Below are 14,879 nucleotides of genomic sequence, written 5' to 3' on the forward strand. Positions count from 1 at the left end.
TCGTACTATATTCACCGGGACACTTGCTTTACAAGTGTCGCATTTTGAAGGCGGAAACTATAATAGATAACAAAATAAAAACAATAATAATAGAAAGTACAAATAATTAATGTTATTCATGTAACTAATAAAAGAACTTACTGGAAGATTAGGTTGATAAGATTTGCCACAGCTTGAACAGGATTTCATTTTTCACAATAAAAAATGTTGCAAATATACTAAACTGACGCAAAGCGATAGCACTATATTACTGTTTCATTTATACTATTGTTTTACGTATTTATACTACTGTTCTAATATAGGTATGCTTACATTATTTATTAACTTTACTTCGAACATTATACATTCAAATGTTACGTAAATATTTCTCTAGATGTGCGCGATTTTATAATTAATATTTACGCAGACTGTCCTCGAAATGTTTTCGTCATCTCCTATTAGAAAATAGAGTTCCAGGAAAAATCTTATTTATCGTGCATAATAATGTAATAAAATAGCATAATAGTGTAATAAAATAGCATTGAAGTAATGTAATACGTTGCTATTTTTCGAAGTAAAGTTTAATAACATAAAGTCACCTTGATGTCTAGACTAAAAAGAAACTCGGTCTTCGCTTCGCATGTCATTTGGCGCGAGACGCGACCGCGCCTCTTAATTTTGCATACCAGACGATAAATAAGATTAAATAAAAGATTTCTTGGAAATCAATTTTCTAACGTTTAAGCTATTTGCGCAAAATCTATTCGCGCGGTAAATAAATTCATGTAATTGCGTCTTTTGAGTCATATAAATATATCCGAGGAAGTATTATTTCCAGTTTCATTTGCGACGTCAATCAGTTACCATTCTGTCGTTAGTAATCAGTGCTTGACAGAAATTTCTGTAAAATGACGCCGTTTAATGTAGCAAACGTAATAAACATGTTAGCTACTACGTTTCAAATTGCGAGTATAACACAGACACCTATAACACCAGTGGAAATTGAAGTACATAACGAAATTAAAAATATTTTACAAAAAGCTCAGGACACACGTTCAGTGATATTGATAGATCATGATTACGTGCTTGATTTTGAAGATCCGTCGGAGCCACATTCCACGCAAGTTGTAGAACATATTACGCCTGCAGAAGAAGAAGAAGATGAAGGCAGTTTCGAACCTGAAGAATGCGTTGTTGATGATGTAACGACCCGTCTTTTTCCGCGCACGGGGCGGTGCGTGACTGCGGACGGACCAGGACGCGGAGGGAGGTCGCCAAGAGAACTAGACTGGTGTTGCTTTAGGTGGTAAATACAATAGTGCGTTTATTTTGTGTTGACTATATACAGGTGGAGTGGCTTGGCCACGACGCGCGGACGGACGGATGACGGTGACGCTCGGACGGACCCAACAAACTTAAGGGCTACGCGCGGACGGACGGACGAGAAAACGGAGCGCGCGGACGTAACGAACGGTATTTACAAGTGTCTGGATCGCGCTATTGTCGCGGCTGAGTTCGCGGAATTCCGGCCTCGAGTTTTCCGGGAACTCGGAGCCGGTGTTGACGCGCGCAGACCGTGGCCTTGCTGAAGGCCGTGGCCACGGCCGTAAGTGACGCGCGCTCGGTGCGAGTGTACGCGGAGCGGGGATTCCCGTCGCGAGCGGTTAATACCGCGATGTTCGGCGGTGGTGATCGACTCACGCCAAGAGCCCTTGGTAGAGGCGCGGAACTCCACACCCCAGGCCGTGAGTCGATACCGTAGTAAGGACGGCGGATCGGGAATCGCCGACCAGGATCTCCTGGTGGAGCCCAAGATGTACTTGAGCCCGTTTTTATCGGCGGTATCGGGATTAGCGGAAGGCTCTTGCCAAGACTGCTTGGCGGAAGCTAAGGCTCTTAACTCCCAAGTGAGCGCTAGGTTGGGCTTCTTCTGGAGCGGAGAGTGGACGGAGAAGAAGACCGCTCGACTCTCGGAGCGGCGGCGCTTATATACCCGAATCTCGAGAGCAGGGACGGTGCGGGGGTACGGAACGGTACGGAATCGGTGGGGGTCTCCCTGCCGCTCGAGATCGGTCCGGCGGTCGCCACTCCGGTCGAGCGCGTGCGCGCGGAGATCTGCCACGCAGATCTCACGTGCGGATGCGTCAACGCGCGCTACGCCGGTGTCGGAGTATATTTTTGGCGCTATGCGCCGTGTTTCTGCTGTCCGGCGGTTGTTCGGCCGGACAGCCCGGAACGATGGACGGTCCGAGGGGGGAGCGGAAAGGCGGTTTGTTACACCACCCCCCCCTTTGAGTAGGCCTGAATTCAGAGGCCTAATTCATCTTATTTCTCCGGCCGTGCGTAGGACTTTTCCTTGCACGACCGGAGCCGGCCGTTACGGTCGAACCGCAGATGCCAGCGGCGGTTGCCAAGTCGCGGCTTGTACTCGCGGCTGGTGTGCACCGCGAAGTGGGGGACCTCGACGATGATCCCCGGTTCCACTTCTACGGCGACCGGTGGCGGTGGCGTGGGTCCGGTGGCGCGTAGCGGTGCCGGTGTCGGTGGCGGTGGCGGCGGCGGCTCGGGGGCGACGCGTGGCGGCGGACGGGGTGGCTCCAGCATGAGCCAGGCCCGTTTCTCCTGAGTTCGTCGGTCGGAGGGCTGTACCAGGCGGCCTCGGCGTACCCCGACGGTGGCAACGGGTCGTCGGTGGCTGGTGGTAGCCACGGGGGTGTCCCCCTGTGCCGGTGGCGGTTTTGTCCTTGGCGGTGGCTCCATTCCGGGCCGTGCCGGGTCGTACGGCTCCGGAGCTTCGCCTAGCAGCTCGGCGATCTCGGCGAGGATACCGTCGTGCTCCATATCTCTTCTGAGAATGAGCCGATCGGTTCCTGGTATCCGCGCTCGAATTCCGGCTACCGGTGCGCGCGCTGGTCGTAGGAATTTGCCCACGTGCCGTGGCCGTGCTCTCGTGTTGCTTCTGCCGGAGCGTCGCTCGGCTCGCCGGCCGAGTCACGAGCGCGCCGCATGCCGCGTCGTCGTCGTCGTCGTTGGTGTCCGACTCGGTTTCTTCGGTCGGAGCGGGGGCCGGCTTGAGGTCCTGGACATGGACGTGCCGGTACCACTTGCCCCCCGCGCTTCGGAGGTCGTATATTACCGGCGAGATGATGCGGCGTACCTCGAGTGGCCCTATATACTTCGGCGCGAGTTTTGCGTTGAACGCATCCGCACGACGGGAGAGGGGGTGGTCTCGCTTCCACACCCAGTCTCCCCGCTTCGGTCGCCATTCCCGCCGACGCAGATTATAATACTGTTGCTGCCGTTGGAACGCACGGGCCAGCTGGATGCGGACGAGCGCGTACGTCTCACGTAGTCGGCGCTGCAACGCGTGCGGTCGTTGCGGAGGGCCGGCTGGTGTGCGTTCCTCCGGCCGTCGTAACTCGCGGCCGTGGTTCAGGAACGCCGGCGTATGCCCCGTTGCGTCGTGAGTCGCGGTGTTGTACGCGAACTGCAATTCGGCGAGGCGTTCGTCCCACTTGCGGTGGTCGCGATGTAGGTACTGACGGATCATTGTTTTGACGGTTCGGTTCGTGCGCTCGACCGGATTGCAGTGCGGGGCGTACGCCGGCGTGAGACGGTGGCGGATGTGAAGCGCACGCAGCAGGTCGGTCAGGGTCGCGGAGCGGAGCTGGGTCCCGTTATCTGACCAAATCTCCTCGGGGCAGCCGTGCCGCAGGATGACGGCTTTGGTCAGTGCGGTGGCGACATTCGCGGCGGTAGCGCGTCGAAGCGCTCGCATTTCCAGCCACTTCGTGAACCGGTCCTGCATTGTCAACAGCCATGTATGCCCCTGGCTTGACCGCGGAAGCGGCCCTACCAGGTCGATCGTTACCTGTTGCCATGGCTGTGACACGTCGGTCGGGTGGAGCAATCCGGCCGGTCGCCGTTGCTCTGGTTTATGCGCTAGGCAGGTTCGGCACTGCCGTACGTAGCGCGAGATCTCGCGGAACATTCCCGGCCAGTAGAAGTGGCGGGCAATGCGAGCGATCGTTTTCGCGGTGCCGAGATGTCCGGCGGTCGGTGCGTCGTGGTACCGCTGGAGGAGTTCGGCTCGGTTTTCGCGCGGCACGCACTCCTTCCACTGCGCGTCGTTCGGTGCGTCCGTGAAGTCCAGCGTGTGGAGCACGTGCCGGTAGAGGCGACCGTCCGCGATGCGGAAGTCGGGGGCGGCGTCGGGAGTGGTGGAAGTGATGTCCCACCACTTTCGGTACCACGCGCAAGCCGTGTTCGCGGCGGCGTTAACGGCCGTTCGCCGCGAGAGCGCGTCCGCAACCTTATTCAGCGACCCCTTCCGGTATTGCACCTCGAAGTCGAATTGTCGTAGTTCGAAGGCCCATCGGCCCAAACGTCCGGTCGGTGAGTCTAGCTTTTGCAGCCACCGGAGTGACTGATGGTCGGTGACTACCTTGAAGCGGTAACCCTCAAGGTAGTCTCGCATTCGGCGGATCCCCCAGAGTACGGCGAGACATTCGAGCTCGGTCGCGCTATAGTTGCGCTCTGCGTTGTTGAGCGTTCGGCTCGCGTACGCGATGACGCGCTCGCCCTCAGGGAAGTACTGGGTGAGCACGGCACCCAGTCCGGTCGTGCTTGCGTCCGTTTGCAGCACGAACTGTCGCTCGAAATCCGGGCAGGCTAGCACGGGTGCGGACGTGAGGGTCGTTTTCAAGGCCTCGAAGGCCGCCTGCTCGTGGTTCCCCCATGACCAGCGGGCATTTTTACGTGTGAGCGCGGTGAGCGGGGCGGCGACGGTCGCGAAGTCTCGGATAAAACGGCGGTACCAGGACGCGAGGCCTAGGAACTGTCGTATCTGCCGCACGCTCTGCGGCTCGGGCCAGTTCGCGATAGCCTCCGTCTTCTCCGGATCGGTCCGGATTCCGTCGCGGTCGACCACGTGGCCGAGATACTTCAGCCGCTCCGTGCAAAAACGGCTCTTCTCGGTGTTCGGTCGGAGTCGCGCTTCGCGTAGCCGGCGGAAAACCTCTCGCAGCGTGGCGAGGTGCTCGTCGAACGTTCGGGTGACGACGATGATATCGTCCAAGTAGACGAAAACCCGCGGTTCTAGTTCGGGCCCGAGGACATCGTCGAGCAACCGCTGGAAGGTAGCCGGCGCGGAGTGAAGCCCAAACGGCATCACTTTAAATTGCATTAACCCCCGACCCGGCACGGTAAAAGCGGTAACGGGTCGGCTTGCCGGGGCCAGGGGTATCTGCCAGTAGCCGCTCATTAAGTCGATCGTCGAGAGGTACCGCGCGCCTCTCAATTTGTCGAGCGTGGCGGGTATCTGTGGTAACGGGTAGGCGTCGCGTTCCGTCACCTCGTTTACGCGGCGGAAATCTATACAGAACCGCGGTTTTCCGTCTTTCTTGCGCACGATGACGATCGGCGAGCTCCACGCGCTGCGAGACGGCTCTATGACTCCGGCGCGTATCATCTCGTCGACCTCGTGGTCGATGATCGCCTGCATTGCCGGATTTCGGGGACGGTAGCGCTGCTTGATCGGCGGATGGTTCTTAACGCGGATAACGTGTTCCGCGCGGTCGGTCGGTCCACGTACTCGGTCGAACTTTGGCAGTTCCTCGGCGAGGAAAGCCTGCAAGCGGGCGTCTTCCGCGGGTTCGGTGCTGGCGACGGTTGTCGGACGGACGGCGTCTCGCGGCGGGCGGTCTTCCTCCCGGTGCAGTGGCGGCGGAGGAATCGTGATCCGGGCTCGTGCCATGACATCGACGCCGATCAACATGTCGACGTCGAGTCCGGGTAGCACGCGGAATTCGTGGCGGAACGAGCGCGCCGGGAATACAACCGGCAGCACGAGGCACGTCTCGACCGGCGTGCTGGAGCCGTCCGCGAGGTAGATCCGGCCTGTGACGGGTATTGTCGTGTACCCCTTCCCGTGGAGGCGTTCGGCGGCGTCGGTGCTCACAAATGAGCCTTCGGAGCCTGAGTCGAGCAAGGCCGTGAGCGTGGTATCCCCGACGGGGACGTCGATGTGCGGTCGCGGATTGTACCTTATTCGGAGGACCGGGGAGCGGTCTCGGTGCCCCCGGCCCTGGCGGCGTTTCCCGGCGGCGGATGGCAATCGCGGGTATAGACGTCGTCTTTCCCGCACTGGGAACAAAACTTGCGGGCCGCGCGGCGGCATTCGAACCGCGTGTGACCGCGCTGCTTACACCGCCAGCAGCACGTGTCCTTGTCGTAGGCGGTGGCAGCCGAATTCGCGGGCGGCTTCGACGCGGGTTGCCGTTCGCGGCATTGCGAGCTAATGTGCTCGAATTCTTCGGCTCGCCGTAGCAACTCGGTGTTCCGGTGAATGTCGTCGCGGCGGACGTATAGCTTATACCGGGGGTGCATATTGTCGTAGAGGAGGTCGAGCTGATCCTCCTCTCCGAAACCCCCGGCGCGACGCATCATTGTGAGTACGTCGGTTGCGTATTTGCGGTAGGGCTCCTCCGGAGCCTGCGTTCGGGCTTGAATGTCCCGCCGGAGTTGAGCAAAGTAACGGCGCGGCAGGTAGTACTCTCGGAATTCTCCGAGGAACTCCTGCCATGTCCCCCACGCGGTGCGGTTGTTGCGATACCAGAGGAGTGCGTCTCCCCGTAGCATCTCCGGCAGTCCGCGGAGGAGCAACGCGTCGTCGTAGCCGTATTCGGCTCGTAGCTCGTCGACGCGTTCCAGGAAGGACACCGGGTCCTTCCCGTCGAAGTGACATCCCCACTTACGGATCTGGTTCATCACTTTCGCGGGGGAGTCTCTTTCGGTCGAGGCGGTCGGTTCCGGTACGGTAACGTTAAGTGCGGGTGGATCGGCCATGACTCCGGCCGGCGCGTGTTCGGGGTGCAATACTAGAAACTCGCTGAGTCGGCGGCGAAGCTCGTTGACGTTTCCGTCAGTGGCGAGATCGGCGTGCTGTAATTGTCGGAGCAGTTCGGCGCGGTCGATATGGTATATCCAGCTCCGCGGCATCGGATCGGTACGGGTCTAGTTCTCCGCGGTCGGAAGCGTAAACGGTCCCTGTTCGGGCGCCATGTAACGACCCGTCTTTTTCCGCGCACGGGGCGGTGCGTGACTGCGGACGGACCAGGACGCGGAGGGAGGTCGCCAAGAGAACTAGACTGGTGTTGCTTTAGGTGGTAAATACAATAGTGCGTTTATTTTGTGTTGACTATATACAGGTGGAGTGGCTTGGCCACGACGCGCGGACGGACGGATGACGGTGACGCTCGGACGGACCCAACAAACTTAAGGGCTACGCGCGGACGGACGGACGAGAAAACGGAGCGCGCGGACGTAACGAACGGTATTTACAAGTGTCTGGATCGCGCTATTGTCGCGGCTGAGTTCGCGGAATTCCGGCCTCGAGTTTTCCGGGAACTCGGAGCCGGTGTTGACGCGCGCAGACCGTGGCCTTGCTGAAGGCCGTGGCCACGGCCGTAAGTGACGCGCGCTCGGTGCGAGTGTACGCGGAGCGGGGATTCCCGTCGCGAGCGGTTAATACCGCGATGTTCGGCGGTGGTGATCGACTCACGCCAAGAGCCCTTGGTAGAGGCGCGGAACTCCACACCCCAGGCCGTGAGTCGATACCGTAGTAAGGACGGCGGATCGGGAATCGCCGACCAGGATCTCCTGGTGGAGCCCAAGATGTACTTGAGCCCGTTTTTATCGGCGGTATCGGGATTAGCGGAAGGCTCTTGCCAAGACTGCTTGGCGGAAGCTAAGGCTCTTAACTCCCAAGTGAGCGCTAGGTTGGGCTTCTTCTGGATCGGAGAGTGGACGGAGAAGAAGACCGCTCGACTCTCGGAGCGGCGGCGCTTATATACCCGAATCTCGAGAGCAGGGACGGTGCGGGGGTACGGAACGGTACGGAATCGGTGGGGGTCTCCCTGCCGCTCGAGATCGGTCCGGCGGTCGCCACTCCGGTCGAGCGCGTGCGCGCGGAGATCTGCCACGCAGATCTCACGTGCGGATGCGTCAACGCGCGCTACGCCGGTGTCGGAGTATATTTTTGGCGCTATGCGCCGTGTTTCTGCTGTCCGGCGGTTGTTCGGCCGGACAGCCCGGAACGATGGACGGTCCGAGGGGGGAGCGGAAAGGCGGTTTGTTACAATGATGAAGGAGGCATAGTCGACTTCAGTTATAAGAGAAAAGCTGTGGAGTTTTGGAAAAGTGGAAAAAAGGCCTGTAGAACTTTAAGTGCAGTACAACACAAATTCCGCAAGGTTAAATCTTATCATCAACTATACAGGTGGGAGACAAGTTTAGAAAAAGGTGGAACAAATGCAGATAAATTTGCATTTATTGCGGAATATGTACTGCACAAGTTTCAAGAAGCTTGTGATAGAAAATCAATCATTCATGATATGAATTTAAGATTATGGGCCTTGGAGGCAAAGGATCAAGTGGATCTACCCGAATTCAGGGCAAGTAAATGGTGGATTTGGAAGTTTAAAAAAGTACACGGAATTGTTTCTCGAAAAATAACCGCATTCCGAACGCAATTTACATTTAAAGATCAAGAAAATATACAAAATGTCGCAAAAGAATTTGTTTCAAATGTAAAGTCCAAGATCCCAGCTATAGGACTAGAAGAAGTTTATAATGCAGACGAGAGTGGCTTCAACCTTGAAATACATTCTGGGCGAACATTAGCGAAATCAGGAGTGAAAATAATTGAGGCAGCAGTTCAAAGTATATCTTCAACAACACATAGTTATACTATAATGCCTCTTATTTCGGCAAGTGGAAATCTTCTTTCACCACTGTACATCGTTTTGAAGGAGTCTACAGGAACATTTGGACCGAGGGTGGAAGAAACTCTATTTCGTCCAGTTAACATATACATCCAGGCTTCAAAATCAGGAAAACTCACTGCAGAACATTTCAAAACTTGGTTCACCGAAGTATATCTACCGAATACTGGCAGTAAAAGTATGCTTCTACTTGACTCATGGACGAGACACTGCCCGAGCCAGCTAGAGCAACATGTACCACAAGGTAAAGAAGTTACATTTTTAACCATTCCAAAGAAGACGACGGGTATCATTCAGCCTCTAGATGTCTTTGGATTCCGAATTTGGAAAAATTTTGTGCGAACATTTTCAGATAATGTCATTCTTCAAGAGGAAGATATTAATTTGCACTCCCGTAATGAAATAATTAAATTACAATCATTAACTCACAATCAACTATCTTCACCTAGATTTAAAAACCTTTTTAAATATTCGTGGTTTAAAAGCGGATATGTAGAAACGCGTCCCGACCACTTTCAAAACCCTGTAGAATATTGTTATTTTAAAACTGAAAAGCATGTGCCAAAATGTAGTATCTGTGGAAAGGCCGCATTTATGCGTTGTGCATGGTGTGGCGAATATTTTTGTTTCAAACATTTTTACGAAGACTATCATTACTGTAGCACATATAATCCGTAATTTTCATGTAAATATATGTAAATATATATAAAAACTATGTGATAGTTATATATAATAATTGCACACAACTTTCTGTAATCATTATATAATTGTTAAAAATGTAAAAGGTAAAATATTTATAAAGTGTGTAGAGATGTATATAGGTAGAGAATAGGAAGATGAAGAATAGGTAGCAAGCGCGTAGAATTGTGTGAATGGATGCATGAATTTTAGAGTAATATTGTAAACCAAGACTCCTTCTTGACAATCTTTTGTAAGCTGAAGAGAAATATTGTATATCTATCTATACATATATCACTGTAAACAATTATGTATGGTTATATAAAAATACGTAAAATTATATATATAAATCATGCCTAATTGTATGTAATTATTATATATATATTTTAACGTTAAAAAATAGAGTTTCATCTTTTTTTATGGTGCGGTATACATAACAGTGTAATAAAATAGCATTGAAGTAATGTAAGTTGCTATCGTTATGCATCAATGATTTCTTTTAATTAGTTTTATCTTTTATGTCATCGTGAGTATACATGTAATATTGTCGTGCTCAAATAATTGAAAGCTATGTGAAATGTATGTTAATAATAATTAAATATCTCACAAAAACAAAAAAAAATTATTTTAAATTATTGTTGTAAAGTACTCTTCGAACCATTCAACTTTTATTCAGAACATTTTTCTCTATCTCTTACAGTTTCGACGATACACGCTTCGAAAAAACAAAACCGATTTTTTTCAAAGGGATGTTTCACCCCTAAAAGTGAGAGTGGGCACGTATAAAAAAATACGTGTCCCTTATTTTGATCTGTACGACAACGTATTAAAGACTCGTCAAAATCGAAGGGGAACACTTTCATAGTGCACGGACGGGTGCGCATACCATGCATTATGGAGTGGTTTTTAATTATTTAAAAAAAATGGAAATGTTGCAACATAGCTTTGTCATATACCGTTGAATTCGTAATAAAATAAGCTTTATTTTGCTTATAAAAAAAAATAAAAATTTTGAAAAAAATAGGTAGGTGGTGGGGGAAAGTATTAAAAAAAATAAAAAAAAAATTTTTCTTTATCACTGTTATAAAGTACTCTTGCAGCCATTCAACTTTTATTCAGAACATTTTTCTCTATCTCTTATAGTTTCGACGATATTTGCTTGGAAAGACAAAATCCGATTTTTTTCAAAGGGATGTTTCACCCCCTTAAACTGAAATTGGGCACCAACAAAAAATATTTTTGTGTTACGGATGAACTCCTCTATGTGTACACCAAATTTCAGAATTTTTTGAATTTTCGGGTTGCCAAACGTTCCTTGTAAGTCATACTTTTTTAACTCTAGCATAATGTAAATGTATATTTTGAATGAATTGACGTTTGAAACAAGTGTCAAATGATTGAATAAAGATATAAAAATATGTGTAATTTTACAAGTTGAGTCTCAGAGGTCTCAACGCTGCGTATTCTCTATGGTTTTAGAAATTTGTAACTAGATTAATTAATAAGTATGGTAAGTACATTTTGAATCCTGTTTATTAAAGTTAATAAAGTTAAGTGTAGCTCTTACAATATATATTGAGTTCACTAAACTAGTTAAAATGATACATGATATTAAATATGCTCGCTGTGTTACAAAATAAATGTTAATTGTAAATAAATAATATGTGTTAACGCTGTTACCTGATTGTTACGTCTGGCAAGAAAATTTTTATTTTTCCGCGCCATCCGTACTAATAATAGCCTAATTAGAATCCGGAAACATCCTCCGATCAATTAGATAAATCCTGCATCAGTATCATAAATCGATATCGCTCGATTTCGAATCTCATACGGCTTGGCTACATCGCGGTGCCGTCCCCTCGACGCGCAACATCCGCGAGCGTCTATCGGCGCGAGACAAACATCGTGCGCGCCGACCCCTCGGCTCGCGACCCCCTCTGATACCGCCAAGCTCCGCGCGTTGGAATTCTATTCATCTTTCCAATTTAATACGAAATATTAAGAATGGCAAATTTATAATTATCGAAACGTGATCCATGGACGCTTCTCACTGCTGCGCCATGCAACTCCGATCGAAACGACTCTAAAATCACGGCCAATAAAAATGCCAAATAATTTCGAATCAATTAATCTCTTACGAACGATAATAAAACCTTAACTTTTTATACGTAAAACTACTGCATGTGCTTGGCGCTATCGCCTCGCACACTCTCAATTATAATATAATTTCTATTAAATTCTATTAATTTTTTGAGCACTGGATTTTGCGTCGGGGCTTGGTATGCGGTGCCCTCGCGAGTCGCGATCCCCGGAGAAGTCTACAGCGCTCGCGCGATATAGGCGCAAGCCGCGCGGTCGCGGAACGGGGCGGGCTTCTAAGGGCCACACGTTACGAAAAACTATCGCTCCGAATTTTCCGCGAACCTGAAGAATCGTCCCGCGACACCTCTTGCCCATATCCTTGCCTATATAAGGAGCGAAATCGGAGCTCGAAATTCAGATCAGTCTTGTTGGTCGAGCGAGATTCGCTGCCATCGGCGACTGCCAACGTTCAGGCCTCCAGATACGATCTCAGCGACGGGAGGGTTTTACTCCTGACGAAGACGTTGGTCTTCGGGGTGGCCCCGGTCGGATCGCCTCTTTTCCTCTCCCTCCTTCCCACCAGAGATCCTGAGGGTTGAACCACACCTAGCGTTAGCTAGAGTGTGGCCTCACTCGTTTCTCTGCCTCCCTCCCTTTCATCCGAGCGTTGGAGAAGACTCGCGAAAGCGACTCTCCGACGTCTCCTCTCTCTCCCTCTCCTACGGCGTCGAAGAAGACTCGCTAACGTGACTCTTCGACACCGTCCTTCTTCCTTTCCTATCCCGTCGAGGAAGATTCGCTAGCGCGACTCCTCGACGCATTCACCGTCCCCTCTTTTCCCGAATAACATCCACCTCAAGGGGAGCGTCCTAACGGGTGACCACTCCGACCCAGCGGATTCGTCTCTCATAACGTATACTCAATCATTAATTTATCTTACTAAAATTCGTAGATCTTTCATACTGAGCTCTCTCTCTCTCTTTCTCTCTCGCGTCGTCTACTCAGAAGACCGGTAAGTTATCGGCTCCCTTATACATTCACGTGGCAATCCTCCTCACTGATTCGATCATGCATCTCCTCAAGGAGCTATGGGCAGATGAAAGGCACACCGCGCCTACGCGGGAGGACGAAAACGATTCTTCCGCAAGATGATCCGCAAACTCAACGCTGCGGACGAGTTCGACCCGTCGGTTTTCCCGCCTCCGCGGCTTAGCCCCTTGCCCTCTCCTAGAGAAGTGGACAAGGCTCTGGGCTACGGATCGTCCCATACCCAGGAGGTTCCCGGGAACTTGGGGAACTGCTCGACTGAATCCCAGCTCCCCGTTTTGGACGACGTAGTCGTCTCACAAGTAACGCCAGCCAAGAGCGTTAGAGCGGACAGGAACCCGCGGGTTAACCCGGCCAAGGCATCCCCCGATCCTGTGCCGATTCGGGTCCCTACCAGACCGCTGCCTCTCAGGCTAACCACGCGGAAGCCAGCCAATACAAGCCTCACTCGCAGAGTAATATATAATAATATTGACTCTAGTTAATGCAAAATATATATTTTTAACTGCACATATTTATCAATAATAGTCTTATTCAACGCATTTTTGCACCACGCGAAAGAATTCGGCAGAAAAATGTGTCGTTTGCCCCGCAAACCGAGATATTATTGACGATTCAGGTTACAGGTTAGGAAACCTGTCATACGCGCAATCATGATCGCGGTCACGTGATGCACATCACATGGTACATCACGCGACCGCATACATGCTGATAGTGTAGTAGCGAGCGCCAAACTGTGTCAAAAATGTGAAAGGGAGAATTCCTGAGGGCGACGACCAAGGAGACGTATCTTACCGAAAAATGTAGAGATTAGAATTTGCATCGCGATCTCTCCGCTCGTACGGCACGGAAAGAAAAAATAAAAACACTTTTATATATGCAATTTTTCCCAAGCTATCGAATGAGACGACTTTGAACTTGATCGGTTCAGCCGTTGCTGAGATCTGATAATCTCGTTATGCTTGAACTCGCTGACTCGCGTAAAAGAGGCGTCGGTCTTTCTCGTTTTTTTTTTTTTTGAATTGGCACGAGACGCGACCGCGCCTTTTGATTTGGTAGCAATTCATGTGAGCAACGATTTTCATTCACGAGTATATTAATTGCCGATATGTTGTTAGAAACTTATATGCCGCTATTACATTTGTGACAAATTGGCGACAATTTGCAATCGTTTGACTAACTGGGATGTAATGTGCAGTAATATTGTGTGTGCGTGTGCTGTGCGTGTGTGTGCGTGTGTGTGCGTGCGCGCGCGCGCGCGCGTGTGTGTGTGTGTGTGTGTCGGCGTGTGTGCGGGCGTCAAAAAGATTTGTTCTTTAGTTCATTATAACCTTTTACACGAGAAATTATTGCCAAAATTTGTGTGTATATATATATATATATATATATATATATATATATACATATATATACTAAAGTGTTCATAAATCATCACAAGGGATTAGTTCGCAACAGTCGTAGAAATCAAGTATAGTCCACCGCAGTCACGAGTTGGATGGGTGGCCGCTTTGGAAATTTTCGAGAGAAAATTCCTACAATTATTAGGAGTATAAATAAGTTTCCGCCGTTTCACAAAAAATGACGCCACTAGTATGTTATGCTTGAAATTGTCTGTTGTAAAACATCGTAAGGTTGGACATCTGGCAACAACATAACCTTAAAATATTAGCGATTTTGTATCAGCATCATATATCTTTTTTCGTGCAAAAATGTCTAGTTTTGAGCCGTCATTTACGGGAGCTTTTGATTTACTTCTTTAATTTGAAGAAATCTGCAGCCGAGGCGCATCGATTGCTTGTAGAAGCATATGGTGAGGCTGCCTTAAGTAAGAGAAGTTGTCGTGAGTGGTTTCACAAGTTTAAGAACGGTGAATTTGACGTCGAAGACAAAGAACGTAGCGGAAGGCCAAAAGTATACGAAGACGCGGAATTAGAAACATTATTAGATGAAGATTCGTGCCAAACGCAAGAAGCACTTGCACTTACATTAGGAGTGACTAAACCAGCAATTTCACATCGCTTAAAATCATTGGGATCAGCTTGGTGTCGTGTATTATGATATTGCTCAAACCGAATGAAACCATTACTGGGGCTCTCTAGCGAACACAATTGATGAGATTGAGCCGAGTACTCAAGGAAAAACGTGCCCACTACTACTCCAGACACGACAAAGTTATTCTTCTGCATGATAATGCTCGTCCACATGTTGCGGCGCCGGTCAAAACTTACCTGAAAACACTCAATTGGGAAGTTTTACCCCACCTGCCGTATTTACCAGACATTGCTCTTTCTGATTACTACCTGTTTCGAT

At 50.1% G+C, this 14,879-nt stretch overlaps 1 protein-coding gene across 1 annotated transcript; it reads left to right on the forward strand.

The window, feature by feature from the left end:
* Positions 1-821: 821 nt before the first annotated feature.
* Positions 822-9,750, forward strand: LOC120358958. Its single transcript, XM_039454965.1, has 2 exons — positions 822-1,181; positions 8,124-9,750. Exons 1-2 carry the CDS (start codon positions 888-890, stop codon positions 9,438-9,440), a joined length of 1,611 nt encoding a protein of 536 aa, XP_039310899.1. The 5' UTR covers positions 822-887; the 3' UTR covers positions 9,441-9,750.
* The last annotated feature ends 5,129 nt before the right edge of the window (positions 9,751-14,879 follow it).

Source organism: Solenopsis invicta, chromosome 11 (assembly GCF_016802725.1).
Source record: "Solenopsis invicta isolate M01_SB chromosome 11, UNIL_Sinv_3.0, whole genome shotgun sequence".
Taxonomy (NCBI): domain Eukaryota; kingdom Metazoa; phylum Arthropoda; class Insecta; order Hymenoptera; family Formicidae; genus Solenopsis; species Solenopsis invicta.